Here is a 16,385-nt window from a genome sequence, read left to right as displayed (position 1 = left end):
CTCTAGACCAAAGTTACGCAAAATAGGATTTCGTACCAAGGACAATGAGACAAGCAGACAGAATAGTCTCAGAGCATGGAGACGATCTCCACGAAGCACGGAAATATTCAGGGCCAGACTGAGAGACAGGTAATAATCCCTGAAACATCTTCTAGTTCGAGAACATTGTCATTTGGGGGATAACTGCACAAAGCTGCTGAGACACACATAACAGAGTTGGAATGGCTCCACAGAACGTGTTAAAGGAACCCTGCACGAAGAGAGGCTAAGTCACTCCATCCAGCTTGGCTGGCCAAGGTTAAGATGAATTACTTCGATGCAGATGACAGAGCTAAGGGGTTTAACGGTAACTACTGGGGTGTAGGAACGGTGCGTCAAGGCCAAGACACAAACTTTATTAAGGAACCAGTAATGAATCAGTTTATGTAGTAGCCTGTGATCTCAGGGTACTGGTGAGATTCTTCATAAGCCTGTCCAACAGACTTCCCTAGAGCTGACAGATTTGTATGGCCTATGAAGGCGTAGTAACTGCAGCATGAAGAACAGAATCTGGCCTTGTGGGTCCCAGGCATCTGACAAACTTGTGACCTTCTTTTTCATCCAACATTTTGAGGAGCAATGAGAGAATAAAGTCTCTTAAGGGAGCCACATTCAACGTTGGCTCAGAGATGAGGAAATTATCCACCAGCAACAACCAGATTTTCTCAATATCCCACTCCCTGCTGGAAGCCAGTTGTCACGTGTACTCTGAGATCTGTCTGTCTGGCAGCTCACCTGTTCCAACATGTCCTTGGGCAGATCTTCCTGCTCATCCATTGTTAGAATTGCCCGTTTGATTTCATCATTGGACAATTTCAACCTGGAAAAAGAATATTTTATTTTGTTGTTAACAATATTGGCTTGAGTATTAAAACTTAATGCAAGATAATTCATTCTGCTACACCAGCTGCTGATTTTCAAGAACTGTTTTTCTCAAAATCTCTTAGTGAAAGCTTATTTCCTGACAATATTGCACCTAAAAATAGTATTTTGAAACCATTTTAACATTCTTTCAGGACTTTGTAATGCTCTGCTGACACAGAGAACATATCTGTTTTATTGTTTAGTTTCTATTGTTCTATTGTTTAGTTTCCTTAAGTAAGGGGTTGGAGGATGAGGAATAGGTAAGACATCTATACCCACCATTTTCTTTACATATAGTAGCCATGTATTGTAGATGAGAAAGGAAAACTAGATTTCTTTTTTTTTTTTTAAAGATTTTTAAGATTTATTTATTTTCTTTTAGAGCGAGAGAGTGTGCAGGCAAGCAGAGGCATAGAGGGAGAAGGAGAGAGAATTTCCAGCAGGCTCCATACCCAGCACAGAGTCTGACCTCACAACCTTGGGATCAAGACCTGAGCCAAAATTGAGAGTCAGATGCTTAAACGACTGAGCCACCCAGCACCCCAAAAAACTAAATTCTGAACTTGATAATTCATCAGGATTGTTTAAAGTTTGTTTTCAGATTAAAAATCGATTTTAAAAGGGTTGAAATCTGTTATTATTAAAAAGCTGAATAGTTAATACGCAGAGTAAAACGCAAATGGCTTTTCATGGTGGTGGAGTTTTCACATATATTATTTTATTGGAGGTTTAAAATAACTGTGATGGTCACTTTTTTTTTTTTTTTAATGGAGTGAGAAACTGAGGCGCAGAATGTCTAAGTGAATTGCCCAAGGTCAAACATACAGAAAGTGGCAGTATCTAACACAAACAGGAAACTCTTGATTCCTAACCCTAAATTCCTTTTACAAATCTGCTTATCTAGTTAATATCTTTAAGGGAAGAATTTAAGTAAAACCAGAAATCTGTTTTCTGTTTATCATAAATGTATATGATTTACTAATTAAATTAAGGATTTACGTCTTGATTATGTCAGCACAACAAAGTGTGGACTATAAAGAAGAGTCATGAAATTAAAATGCACTTGCAAAAATGTGTTTCTATCAGACCAACCGATAGTCTTCACCAGGGGGAAAAGTCTTCATCAGATGATTAGCTAGAATAACAGAGTCATTCTCTTGTTCTATCTGTAAGCATCAGCTCCAGACTTACTTTAAAAAAAAAAACAAAACTTACTTCCTTATTAAACTACCACTAAAGTGACATATTAGCATTATTTGGTCTGTTCTAGTCTTTGATCTTCAAGAAAAATCACATTTAGGCCTAGAGATAAAGACATAAACACACAAATACAGGGCAAGATATACAGCCTTCACAGGGAGCATCTGAAGGCAGGGGCTTTGGCATCAGGCTGGGCCCCAGTCCTGGCAGACAGTGCTAGGCCAATGTGACTTTGGATGAGATGTTTTTTAAGCCTTAGTTTTCTCATCAAACTGCATCAAATAATGCACATAAAGCACTGATCTCTCTGCCTGGCCATGGATAAGGCTCACTAAACTAACTAAAGGTATTACTCTCCAACAGACTTTTCTGCATCGGGGACAAGAAGCAGCAGTACTTCCTAACCTAAACACTCACATGCAGTTACGTGATTGTTACACCGCACTTAGTAGAGTTATCACAAACACTTCCCAAAGCACTCTCACATCCATTACTCTACCAGTTTCCTCTCTGTACACAACATCCATTAGACCCACGAGTATTAAACAAGAATTCCAAGACAGGGTTCTTATTTTAAAGGTGGTTATAGTGCTTGGGTGCATCAAACGATAAGCTGTTAACACTTGTGCTCTCACAGATAAATGAGAGGGCAGCCCGAGTGCAGGGGTGGACACAAAGGTCACAGAAGGAGGAAAGGACCCTGGGGTAGAGCTGGTCTACACACACCCCACTCTGGACAGCTCTGGCTTATCCTTTTTGCAAGACTTTGACATAATCTTGTGAAAACCAGCCATCTTGCTATGTATACTGAATGTTGTTTCATGTGCCAGTAAGCAGGAAAGGGAAGGAACGAATCCATGCATCTTATTGTGCTAGGAGCATCCGCTTTTATCTCCTGTTGTCAAATCCAACCATATAGCATCTAGGCAATATGTGAAACTACTTTTTTTTTTTTTTTTTTTTTTAAAGAGAGGGAGAAAGTGTGTGTGCTGATTGATACGGGCTAGAACTTATGACCCTGAGGTCAAGACTTGGACACTTAACTGACTGAGTCTCCCAGGTGCCCTGAAACTGCCTGTGTTCTAAAAGGAGACCCATTCTATCACCTCGTCTCAGGTAGGGTGCCATCATAATTCCCTGGACCTGCTCAGACCTCTTCGGGTTGTTTTACTCTTTCTTGGGACAATCATCACCCCACAAACATTTTCACCAGAACATCACGATGGAAAACCCCCAAACTTCATTGGAACCATTTAGCTGAGCTGGTGTGGGTAAAATACATGATAGGATAAAAAATATCCTGGCTTCACCGTGCAGGCTCTGGGCAGCCCTCAATTCTAGGACACTAAAGGCTTTGAATCCGTTAGGAGCAAACACCACAGTTCAGCCAGGTACCGCCAGGGAAGAGGAACATTAAGGAAGGCTGAAACTGCCACTAATAAAAACCAACTGGCTGTGGAACTGTCTATAGCCATCCTGAGAAAAGCCCCACTTAGAAGAAAAAAGTAAATTAGTTCTGTGTCCTTTTCACACTGAGCTGAAGAAACTACTTTATGGTGTGGTTCCGCTGAGCCCTTCTGTTTTGCATTTAAAAGAAAAGGAGTTGAAAATCGGAGTGAGAACAATACTTGAAGTATCAGATTTGCATTCATTAACTCCCCATATGGAGTGCAGAACTTCTTGCTTTTGAAATTGTATATATTTATGCTTCTCAACCCCCAGAGGCTGTCTGGACTAAACACTAGCTCTAATTCATAACAATTTTGGTTTCTCTTTATGTGTCCCACAAAGAGACTTGAGACTTTAATGGAGAGTACTTAAGAAAATCTACCTGTCAACATACTGCCTCGCACGAGGCCTGCTGGAGCAGACAAAGAGACTGCGCCCTCGGGGAAAGGGGAGAAGGGGACTCCGCCCTCTGGGACCAGTCTGTAGGTTGCCGGGTTCTCCGTATCAAGTGTCATCCACAGAGTGAGTTGCTGCTAATCTCTGTAATTTAAGGACCCTACCAATTCTAACGTTTTAATTGCTTTTAAAGCTTGCCAGTGTTCTGGTGTGCTGGAGGGTAGCAACTTCAGAGACATCCACCTCAACTTTCTTTACAAGGCAGGAAACAAACGGGCCACTTAAAAACAGTAGTTAAGTCTACCTTGCGGCCCTCAAGTATTTCAAAAATTTGCCAAGAGAACTGGAACATCCAGGCATAATGAAAATGAGTTAGGGATGGATGGCTAGATCAGCTTAGCTCTGCTTCAGTGGATTTAAGCCAAATCCCCCCACTTTAAAGTAGCTTTTCGTGGTTTACTGCACCCTGGCCGCCATTTTAAGTGAGCATCTGGAAAAAAAAAAAAAAGAACAGCAGAACACTTCATAAAAGTGTATTTAAGGTGGGTTCATTTTGCAATATAAACCAGCTCCCAAGTTTCTATCTTTTTTGGCCAGCAGCGAGGGTGGGGGGAGGAGGGTGAGAGAGAGGTTGGTTTTAGGAATAAAGCAGAATGAATTTTAATTGCCACATGTCACCTGGATATACCCGGTAAGTTGGTGTTCCCTCTGCCTACGGCCTGAGGAAGGGGTTCTTAGTTTGAGGAACATCACGTCCATTCCCTCGCAAGTCTGTGGCAAGCGGGGACCCTCATAGCCTGGAGCTTCTGTTTCAAAGTCACCTTCCACTCAGTCTCTTTCCAGGAGCTGCAGGTGGTCCTGGCCATGAGGGCGGTGAGTCCTGAGTACAGGGCCTTCGCGTCCCTCCCCTGCTTGGCTTGTGGGGCAGGCAGGGCTTCCTTCTGACTCCCTTTTCCACTCCAGGCAGGGCTGTGGCAGGTGCCCTGACCAAAGGGTAAGGATGAGCTTTTAAGGATAACCGAACACTGTAGAGTATGTGCTCATTGAAATACGCCCCATGGAATACAGCACAGGCTTATAGTGTGGTAGCATCTGGGGAGAGCACTGTGTTGCTGGGAATTAAATTCCTCGTTAGTAAGGTAGGAAACAGAGAGGGTCTCCAGGCTCAGGGGATGAAAAAAGTAGAAAAGAAGAAAGACGGTAAATGTGCAAAGGAAGGAAATCTTGACACCACTTGAGACACTCCTATTCATTGTCCCCATATACGACACTGGTGTCCAGTCCTACTGAGGGTTGAGGCTCTCTCAATTTGGTCTCTCATCAGGTCTCACTTGGACCTAAGGAAGAGCCTGCTATCTAAAGGCTGCTCTCGCGGCCAGCTCTCGACCCCTTCCAACCTCTCCTGCAAACCCCAGAGAGCAGACTTCAGACCTTGTTAAAATAAACAACTTGCACTGATTCTCGGTCCCATAGGCACGAACACAGGCCATGGACTGGGCAATGACTGAAGGGTTGGCGGGGTGTGGGGGGGGATCCCTGCAGGTGCTTCACATGCACTGGGTCTAACACTCCCACACTGAGAGAGCCCACTGCAAGTCCTCTCCTCATCTCCATTTTATAGACAAGGAGGGTATGGTTTGCCCCTTCCTGAGTGACGCCCTCATGAAGGCACCAAGGCATGGATCCTGGGCTCTCTTGCCCAGTCTCATTCTTTATGACTGATGATGCCACCATGCGGGGCTCTCCTTCTCAGTTGTGCGCCGACCCCTCGGGTGCCTTGGCTTCCGTGGAGTGCCTCTTCAGAACTGCCCCTTGTACCCCCGCAGTGTAACTATTATCGCTCTATGAGGTCCCCTCCTTCTGGTGAGCCCCATCAGTGTCCTCCTCACTTGGCTGAGCATTTGGCTCCTTCTGGTCCCATCAGCCTAGGCCTGAGCTGTTCACAAGCTACCTTGCCGGTGTCATTTCCCTTCTCCAGTGTGCCATGAGCTTTCAAAGTCACGGTCTGGTCTGTAGCACCCTGCATAGCACCAGGCAAACAAATGTGCCAAAGTGATAACTCTAAGAAAAAAGCATCACACACACTTTCATAGGTTTCTGCCTTCCTGCTAGCCCCTAGCTCCTTTTGTGTGTGGTAACGCACTGCCAAAGAAGGTGGGGGGGATGAAAGCAATGTGAACTGCTGACCAGCTAAATAACTAAACACAACCCAAATTGAAACTATATCTGCTTCATTTATGTTACTTTTACCACACAGCACACTCAGGTCAGTCCTGTGCTTTCCTGACAGGCGTAAAACTATTGATCATGGAGCAGAAAAGCATGTAGGGCTGAATCCTCGGTGGGAAAGAGGTTTTAGAACCTGACCCATAAGGTCTAATTACTGTAAGGTCAGCTGGGACTCAAAATCACTTTGTTATGTACAATCTGCTTTTTAATTATGCTCATTATAACACTCATTCGTTAAATTGGATTTTAATAGATACTTTAACGGATACAAGGCAATTTCTCAAAAATTATCTTCCAGAGAGTGTTTAGATACACTCAAGTTCTAAGTCACCTTAGGTTCTGACACTTCTGAGGTAACAAGGAAACTGCACACCACAAATAAGAAATAATTCCTTCAATAATGAGATGGGAAATTTGCCAGAAAGAGCTGTAACCTTCTCTGTAACTGGTGTCAGTGTATCCTCACCGGCATCTCATGCTGAGAATAATCTGTCTATGAGGAACTAGGTCAGATTTTACTGTGATGAGCACTTAAGTACTATAGAAATTCAGAGTGATAGCTCCCTTTGTCAAGCTGTTTAAAAGTGTCCCTCTAGACTGCAAAAGCACAAAAAGAGGCAGAAATTCTAGGCTTTAGGGGGAAAAAAACACTTCCCCCAATTTTCATTTAATGTCACTACGAAGAATGTGACTTGTAAAAGGAAATGACAGCAAAGCGAATTGTATATACTATAGAAGAAAAGTAAGTAGACCTTCAGTTTATTTCCTTGGTATCTTCCTGAGCATGTGTTCAGGGAGAAAGAAATGGGGCTAAGTACAGGGCCTGACCATTTACATAGCTTCCAGCCAGAGGCAGAAATGAAACGCTAATAGGATGGTTCACGTTACCTTCCTTGTTGTATGAAAATTCAGGGATCTCATTAAGCTTCAGTTTCTCTTCTACGAAAAGAAATATTTGTTCCCTAAAGTAATATATATCTGGCTAATAATCAAGCTCCATGCTGTAAACCAAGCAGCAGTGTTTTATGTTAAAAGAAATTCACTGTAAGACCATCTAAAAATAAAGATCGCCGGGGCGCCTGGGTGGCTCAGCCAGTGAAATGCCTGACTCTTGATTGCAGCTCGGGTCATGATCTCAGGGTCATGAGATCGAGCCCCACATTGGGCTCGGCACTCAGTACAGAGTCTGCTTGAGATTCTTTCCCTCTGCCTTTGCCCCTCCCCCTGCTTGCACTTTCTGAATAAATAAAAAATAAAGGCTGCCACTTTCCCTCTTTACTCTCCCTGAAAGTGAAGCCACCTTAAGCCAGCTTTAATACCTATATAACATTCTTTCAGAATGTGACCAGGGGGGCTTATATTTAATGCCCCCAAATTTAGGATATTCATTCACCTCTTAAGCGTTAGGTATCTTTGCCTGACAGAAAAGTTCCTTCTAGAGAAAAGAAGAAATTAGATACAGAAAAGTTACTTGAAATGCCCAGGACAACCAGACATAGTGCCTGAAGCTACAGGCAGATTCCAGCCTCCCAAGTTTCCTTTCTTCTTTTCAAGTTCCAAGGCCGTGATGGTTCACTAATTATGAGAAAGATTCTCAACACGGCTGAAATGGATAAATTAACATATCACTCGGGTTTGAGATTTACATATCTCTTTAGGCATAAAAATGTTCAAAAAGAACATGAAAATCATAAACTTTAAGTATAAAAAGGTGACTTAGAAAAGCAAAATGAAACAGTTTTCACCGTTGCTGCTGATTTTGGGACAGTGTTACTCAACAGCTAAAAATCTCTAAAGCCAGGAAATATAAATAAAAGTAAAGTCCATTTTATAGGCTCTCTGGAAAAATAAACAAAACAAAACATTGATTTGGGATGTTCCACTCTTTAATTTCTGAAGTCTGTGGAAATTAAATTCTAAGAAAGAAAGAAGCATCCAGCTCTGATATATTCCACACAGGGAAGTAGGGGCCATGAGTTCTCCTCTCCTTAGACAGAAAAGAATCCAAAGAACTGAATCTCAGCAGAGTCCGATTAAGATAACAAGTACAAACGTGTGGATGGGAACCACGGGAGAGGAAAATTGGTCCTACCAGAAATGTTTATTCAATATCAACAATACCTCGAGAGAAGGATGTTGCAATTCTGAGCTCTCCGACCATCAATCACTGAAAGCTCTTTGACTTTAAGTTTGGAACTCAGTGTGTCATCAATGGCATCTGCTTCTTTCTATAAAGAGCATGAAAGAAATCCATCAAAGTCAAACAGGGACATTCCGACTTCAGACACACATTTTCCTTTATATTTTCTGTTTACACACCCACATACACACACACACGCGCACGCACACACACAGGCGAAGCTGAGATGGTGAGGGAGGGAGTACAGGGAGGTGGTGGAACTGAAACGAAGGGCTAAAATCAAGTTGACAAAGGGAAATAGTAAGAAGTTGACCACCCACATTTGAAAAAGCATTTTTGGAAGAACAAAGTGCATCTCTAAGTTGAAGATGCTAAGCGTGCATAAATTATCAGTGAGCGGTGCCCTCCTTTTGTCCCCCAAATCCCTATGGATAGCAGACAGAAGAACTGTCACTATGAATCAAACTAGGCTGAGGCTTGCCATTGCCAGTCCTGGCCGTTTGCAAGGCCCATTCACTCCAGAACCATTTGCATCCTGAGCACTCAAAAAGCTGAACAATAAATCCTGCCAAACGTCCTCATGTGCAACAGGAAGTTCCCAAGCCCAGATGGTACCTTTCATCACCCTGGAGTCTGATGGATAACAGACAGGGGGCAGTTCAAGGCATGAGTGCAATTACTTGAATTAACAACAAAACACTACTTTGCGTACTCCGCTGCTGTACAAAAAGCTATAAGCAATGATGGCCCGTCCTAATCTATGGTGGAAGAGGCAAAAAATAATTATATATAAAATACTATTTATGTAAACTGGGCATCAAGGTGAAAATCCAGACTAACTTGATAAATAGCAAGTTTTAATTTTATTAGAGGTCAGAATCAATTTTAAAAATGGATCATGGCATTTTTAAAATGTAAGAAAACCAGAGAGCTCTGGAATTGTGTAACAGTTTAGGAAAACAAAGACAATATGAAATTTATAGTAAGAGGCACCATGTGATCAAACGTCAACTGTCTTCTGTCATGCTGAGATTTTCAGGCAAACCTCTTAAGTATCAGTTAAGAGTTGAACCCAACGCAGAATTACATAGGCCCTGAGTTACACTATCTGGAAAAAAAAAATTGGATAACCGAGACATTTTGAGCTTATGTTGAGCCAAGAAGTTATAGTAAGCAAAGTTTAGGGAGTTGCTTACTTACCTGCTTGGAGTTACTGTTCACAAAGAAATCCTACAGCCATGGCAGAGGCATGGAAAAGGCAAATCAGACACATGCAGTTCAGAAATTACAGCAACAAGTGGGAGAAAGTGAAACCAGTCAAGGAAATCAGTGACACAGGGTAAGAGAGGATTCATGCCCCAAGGACTAGCCATGAGAGTTGATGAAGATGGGAGAGTCTGACTGAGAATACAATGAAGAGTGCGAACTAAGCATTCTGGAGAGAGAAAAATGACATGCGCAGTACACCATTTTCATTGCGGGCAAATCAAATTTAGAGAAGAAAGGACTTAGACACCCCAGAAAGACCCAAGTTGGGAAAGGAACAAATTCTCTTTGAAAGAGAAATGGGCTCCATTTATTCTACACGATGATTTTTACTTGAAGCAGAAAAATATCAATCAATTCCATCAACTTGAGGAAACTACTCCCATGGTAATGTCCTACCAGCAAAATTTGCTTTTTGGGTGGGGGGGGGGAATGATGTTGTTGAAATAATCTCCTGTCTTCTTGTGCCATAAGGAAGGATTAAGAAAATACAAAAGACAAATTCAACAATATAGGTCAGTAATGTTAATCCTCAGGATCCCTGAGTCCAAACAATGCCTGGTGGCACTGTGGGTAGGTATGAGGAAAAAGACAGAATGTGCAATTAAGAGACAATACGTGATCATGTTGTGTGCAGGCCCTTGGTGGCCCTGTCCCAGCTGCCTCAGGGCTGTTCAAGCACACAAGGTCAGCAGCCTCTTCCTGAAATACTCCAGATGAGACTTGGAGCAAAGAAGAGAAAGAGGGAGAAGCAACTGACACGTTAAGAGAAAGTTCCAGCTTTCTTTACATGTTTCTGCTGTGCTGGAATGAGTGAAGGAGTGAAGCTTTGGTGTACAAAACACACCCCAGCTCTCAGGCCAACGGCTTGCACAACCAGCAGTTGTTCAGCAGATTCCTCAAGGCTGCACCGGCCCTGGCAGCATAGCTAAGATGAGCCGTTCCACATCATTCTTGCAGTGGGAAGCACAACGTGTCCCTCTTCTGCTCTACCCATTCAAAGACGGATTGCTTCTCTAGAATGGCATTTCAAAATAAGTTGATATCCACAAGAAACCTTGCTTCTCTGATGCCACACTTTTCTTTTGTCCCAGTTTTAACAACCAGGTTTTCTACTCTGAAACTCCTTAGGACACTTGCCCTGTGAAAGCAGTGTCTCCTTCCAAGGGCAGAAAAAACTATGGTAATGTGAATTCCATGAGGTCATCTTATCCTACATTTCTCTCTTAAAGAGACAAGTTGAATTTAGATCCAGCTCTTACTGTCTGGCCTTCCAAGAAAAAACTTCTATGAAGTTCTCTAGCAACTTATTCTCCATAAGTTCCCACCGCCAGAAAGTTAAGACTTCCGACCTTCACTGTAGTGGGCTATGGAATTAGGCAACTATCACTGATTGGGTGTGAGGTTTGCAGCTCAGGCTTACTATCTGCAAAATGAATTAAGAACTGGATTATTATTGTGATGATTAAACATGATGATTCATGGAAAGCATTTTGTACAGTACCTGACACACACGTGTGAGCGTGGTACTTGGAAGCTATTATACAATTATCTTTCAGGCTGATGATCAAGCCCATTTTTTTCTCCTATTGCTCTCTTTTTCCACAGAGTTGAAGAACAGCTGGTCCGGATCTCCCATTTGTTACCAGCAGCAGGAGTATGGGTAACAGTTAATAGCTAAGTAAGGTATCTTAACTTTCCAGAGTAAGGATTAGGAAGGCCATGGGAGACTTTAGTTAATTGTTAGCCTTAAGATTTCCCTTCTTGGGGTGCCTGGGTGGCTCGGGTCATGATCTCGGGGTCCTGGGATCAAGTCCCGCGTTGGGCTCTCTGCTCAGCGGGGAGCCTGCTTCTCTCTCTCTCTCTCTCTCTGCCTGCCTCTCTATCTATCTACTTGTGATCTCTCTCTGTCAAATAAATAAATAAAAATTAAAAAAAAAAAGATTTCCCTTCTTTAGGGGTCCTTTAACCAACACATTTTAAATAAAATCACAAAGCTTATTAGATGCAGTATGTTAAAAATAATGATGCTTCCAGGCCTCTTTCAAATAAGTTACCATTCTTCTTGAATCTTCTAAATTATTCCCTAATTGGCTTGGGCCAAACACCATAAGATCCCCTATATTTGGTTCTACCTAATAGGATGTCTGATTTTTTCAGATGATTTTTGGTGTAGGCCTTTGGGAAACAGAAAGCTGGGACTTGCATTTTCAGGAACCAATGCTGACAGATTCTTAGAGATAAAGTTCTGCAACGACAGGATGCCTCAACACTTCACAGATAATAATAATCCTTACCTCAATGGTTCTTAATCTTTTTGAGGTTGAGGTCCCTTTGTAAATCTGATAAAAGCAAGGACCCCTCTCTAGAAAAATACATACTATTCATAGAAATATATACTATTTGTACAAAACCTTGCCTTTAATTAATTCTTACCATGGAGTCAATTACAGAGTCTCTACCTTATACTTGGTTTTAAGAAAAACCATCATTCATAATTTTCTTTCTATATGTGCTGTGGCTAAGGGCCAAGATTATTGAAATAAATATTCTAATTCATAATTTTTCAATGTAAAATCTAGATCTACAGAATAATGAAAATGTAAAAAGAAAGAAAAATTCTTTGATCATTTATATTAAAAAAAAATGAGAAGAAAGCATTGAATGTTCCAAATGGGAGCCCAAGGATGACTTGTCTATTACATATTAGCAGGAGAGGTCAGATTCAGGAGCTTGGGATAACAGTTATCCTTTGTTCCCTAAATCAGAGCAGAGAGGCTTTCAAATGTTATACTGTTATACTACATGCTGCTAAAGGAGTGTCCTCAGGCAAAGAACTGAGAAGGAATGGAGATACGTACTTTATTGTTACAAAGATATGACTCCCTTTAGGTAAATGGGACATTCACTTTCCTCTTCCCAACTCCACAGATAGGGAGATGAATTTATAACATCTCAACAGGAAAATTTCCCACAAAATCAAAATGAATATTGTTTAACTCTATCTGAAACAGTACTACTATGCAACGCACATTATGTATTAAAATAAGTCTTTTGTGGTTGGCCTGGAAATCACGCATAATACAGTTTCAATGGGAAAATAAGGTTCCGAGATTCAAGAATTTGACTTTCAAATGAACTTCTGGAATGTAAGCAGGGGAATAACTGCCTGCTATTAAATTCCATTTCATGGGGCACATAAGCCTACATAATCAGCTCTGCACACCTTTGCTATCCACACTGAAAAAAAAAAAAATCCTGACTAGAAATGGTCTTATTCTTAAAACTGCGATTACAGACAATCTTTACAAAGCCTGACTTTCATCACCAACAAGAGCACCGAGTAAGAACCAAGTGAAATTGAGAATTTACACCACTTGTAACCTGGCTGTCCCACCTGTTCAGACACTGAATATATACCAAGCACTATTTCTATTTATTGGTGAGACAGTAATAATACCTCATAGAGCTGGCATGAGGGTTAAATAAAAAAGTAAGTAGAAGAGTGCCTCAAGAATTAAATTTTGGGGTTGATGAGACTGGGACTGTGTATTTTGTATTCAGCACCAAAAATGTAACAGATACTTAATATTGCCATTTTTTAGTCTATATTATGGTTGTTTGCAGACTGTCCTCCGCTTTGCTTTTATATGGCAAGTTGCTTCGTACATCTGTGTAACAGTTTAATACATCTGCAACCTTTGAAGTATTTCATATACAAAGCAGACATTATAAATATCTTTTTGATTTTAATGATAAAATATTTCTCAGATCAACTGGGCATTTTTGTGTGTATATGCACATATGTATATAAAATCTCTCCTAAATATCATAAATCAGTGTTCACCTAAATTATACTAATCTCATATCTGAGATTTTGTTCAAAGTCTTACTCTGTGTAGTGTTCTTGTTACAGGCATGCAACTAATGGCATTCAAATGTTCTTCTGCCTGAGAAACTGACTTGCTCAAGCAACTGGCTGAAGTTCAGGCAATCTGACCAGGGTTTTATAACTGGAGAGAAGAAAGAGGAGATACCATAGAAAAAAATAGGCTCCCAGTATTCATTTGGGAGTGGAAAAGAGAGCAGTTCAAGAGTGATGATAATTTCATAGTGCACTGCCAAGATTAAAATGAAAATGCACGGGTCTTAGACATTGCCATTAGATAGGAGACTAGGGAACATGCAATGACAGACACCCTATTTCCTTTACTCTGTCCTACATATTTCTACTAGAATGTCTGCATCTTTAGATTTTTTTTTTTTTTTGGTCTCTCAACATGTAATAAACTCAATAAAATGGCTCAAATTACCTTCATTTGGGAAATATATCTATGGTTTAAAAATCTCATCTCAAATTCTTGCACCAAGAGGGGAAACATACTTCAATTAAGCTGAGCCAAGTGTGTTGAAATTTTTTTTCCAGGAAGTGCTATTGAAAATGTCACAAATGATTCTACTTACCAGTCTACTTAGTGTTAAGTACAACTGAAATGCTCTGGTCTATACTGACGGGAATGACTACTGATTACTTAAACAGCAACTGGTTGCTAGGAGACAATTACCCAATTGCTAGGCTTTCTACAACCCTATCTCCCAGAGCTCTTGAGAACTGTCCACATATTTGTCCCAGAGCACTTTGGCAGCATCCTTCTGCACCTTCTGTTGAAAGCCTGTTAATTACGAGTCTTGTAAACTTGGGTCTTTTAACCACCTGCCCTCATAATAAATGCAGCCTACAGGCTCAGACTTGAACAACAGCATTTGGAATAACTGCTGTTTTCCCTTCCTTTAATTTACTTTTCTGAATTCCCAAACCTTCATCGTAGACATCCAGAATGGGCCAGTGTTAGTGACTAAAACTGAAGTGGGAAATCAACTGGATGAGCAATGAGGTCAGAAGATCATTTCTACCAGGAAATTTGCTAAAATGTCGCCCAGAGAACACCTTCCTGGGTCAGCAGAGAGAGCCAGAGAGAGGAGGCCCATCGCAGCCAATCAGGAACAAGCCTGATCCAAGCACCTGCCATACGAGGGGTCCTTTGAAAGCTACTGGGCATGTCTTACTGTCTTTTTCTTTGTTTTCCTTTATTTTGTGTGTACAACTGCTTCATACTTATGGGGGAGGGCGGGAGGTACCAGCTGAAGGCTCCTGTTTTAGGGTCATGCTACCATAACAGTCAACCATCTGCATTTTCGTACTTTACTAGCATAGCATAAAATGCACTACAGAGAAGCTTTCCCTCTCGGTGAAATATTCTGACTAAAAGGCATACACTACCTTTTCAAGTTCAGATGCATCAAAGGTTTTGAAATAAAAATGTGTCAGCTTTTGCTTCTCCCCAGCCTCAGCCCATCTTCTCCTGATGCTTGCCTGTTCTGTTCTGAGACACTTTTCCTTGGGAACCAGGCCCCGCCTAAGCAAACTAGGAAGTGTTCAGCTTGTCTGAGGATGCCCCCCGCCCTGCCCGGGCATGAGTCCTGCAGGCATTAAAGACCTCCCAGCAAAGCCCAAGGAAAGCCCTTGTGCAGATGCCTGCCATCCGTGCATTCCTAGTAAGACCTGTTCTGCTCTCTGCAGCATCTCTTTGGTCACCCTGAAGAATCTTCCTGCTCATGCTCCAGGACACAATGTAGCCCTTCCCAGGTGTCTGTCTGGAACCCTACTCCACCTGTTCCTTGTTCTTCTGAAATTCTTTGTACCCAGCCACCTTGCTGTGACCTCTTCTGGTCTGCCACTAGGAGGATCTACTAAGATGCCATCTCTAGGAGTAAGAAGTACCACCCGGATGGTACTGGGGCTTACGGCATCATGCTCGCTACCTGGTCACATCGACACAGCCAGCCAGCAAGCTACACGTACCACTAGTATTCTCACTAGTATCACAAATGCTTTGCTCATGTTCCAGAAGCTTCTCTGGTCCTCTGTATCAGTGCCATCCACCAACTAGCTCCGCCTTCCCAGCACCACTTCTGAGTCTATCAGGTTCATGACATACAGTCAGAATTCCTCTCCGAGGTTCTAGCTAGCTGCCAAGTTATAGTTATTTACAAACTTCTGCACTTCTAAAAGTTCCACCTACTTCAGAGCTGTCCACTTCTGATAAAAACCACTTGATACAAATATTTAAAAGCCAGATATACTAAAATGGCTTGAGAAACACACCCCATGAGGGGACAATCCAAGTTAGGTAGCTCTCCTAGTACTATTTTCTCCTGGTGACCCTTCTGGACTAGGTACAAGTGATAATAATAATATAAACAACTGCCTCCACCAAAGGAGGTAAGGTCTTGAACACACACCAGGGTATGAGCTTCAACACGTTCACACACACAACTGACAGGCACCAAGACACACATGTGGACACACACACACCACGCTACTTGTCAGGAACATACCAGGGTAGACCCAACAGCCTAGAACTAAGATGCCTATCACATCATGGGGTGAGAGATGGCCCAGGGACCACGCACAAGGATGATTTTTTTTATTGTTTTAGCATCTTGGAGAGCACATGTTGTTACCTGCTGTCTTTGGTAGGCAGAGAATGTTCTTTCCAGGTCTTCAAGATCTAGAATTTTGAAGACTTTTGTATCATCAATTTCAGTCCATACTGTTCCTTCTAGTTTATTCTGCAAACAACAAGTTAATAAGTGCTAGAGTTATAGTTCATACACAAAAAGAAGAGACACGGTGATTTTTCTTTTTTCAAAGTGCTCCTATCCCCAATTTTTCATTTTACCAGATGCTCAAAGTGGGCTGGCTTCAGACAACATGCCATTTAGTCCTGTTTTATCATGT

The 16,385-nt window shown here is 41.7% G+C and overlaps 1 protein-coding gene across 3 annotated transcripts in view; it reads right to left on the bottom strand.

Annotated features, from left to right (window-relative positions):
- The window catches only part of DAAM1 (dishevelled associated activator of morphogenesis 1), a 166,003-nt gene that overhangs the window by 23,064 nt on the left and 126,554 nt on the right, over positions 1–16,385 (bottom strand). For 2 of the 3 annotated variants that reach the window (XM_046009225.1, XM_046009224.1), the window contains exons 15-18: positions 16,109–16,216; positions 9,518–9,547; positions 8,299–8,405; positions 775–859 (exon numbers count right to left, since the gene is read on the bottom strand). In XM_046009225.1, the coding sequence (XP_045865181.1) occupies positions 775–859; positions 8,299–8,405; positions 9,518–9,547; positions 16,109–16,216 (330 nt within the window). The remainder of the gene's footprint in view (positions 1–774; positions 860–8,298; positions 8,406–9,517; positions 9,548–16,108; positions 16,217–16,385) is intronic. The other variant, XM_046009226.1, reaches the window with a different exon arrangement.

This window comes from Meles meles, chromosome 6 (genome assembly GCF_922984935.1).
Source record: "Meles meles chromosome 6, mMelMel3.1 paternal haplotype, whole genome shotgun sequence".
Classification (NCBI taxonomy): Eukaryota; Metazoa; Chordata; class Mammalia; order Carnivora; family Mustelidae; genus Meles; species Meles meles.
The sequence above is the reverse complement of the archived record's forward strand: the minus strand, read 5'-3'. Positions and strand labels throughout refer to the sequence as shown.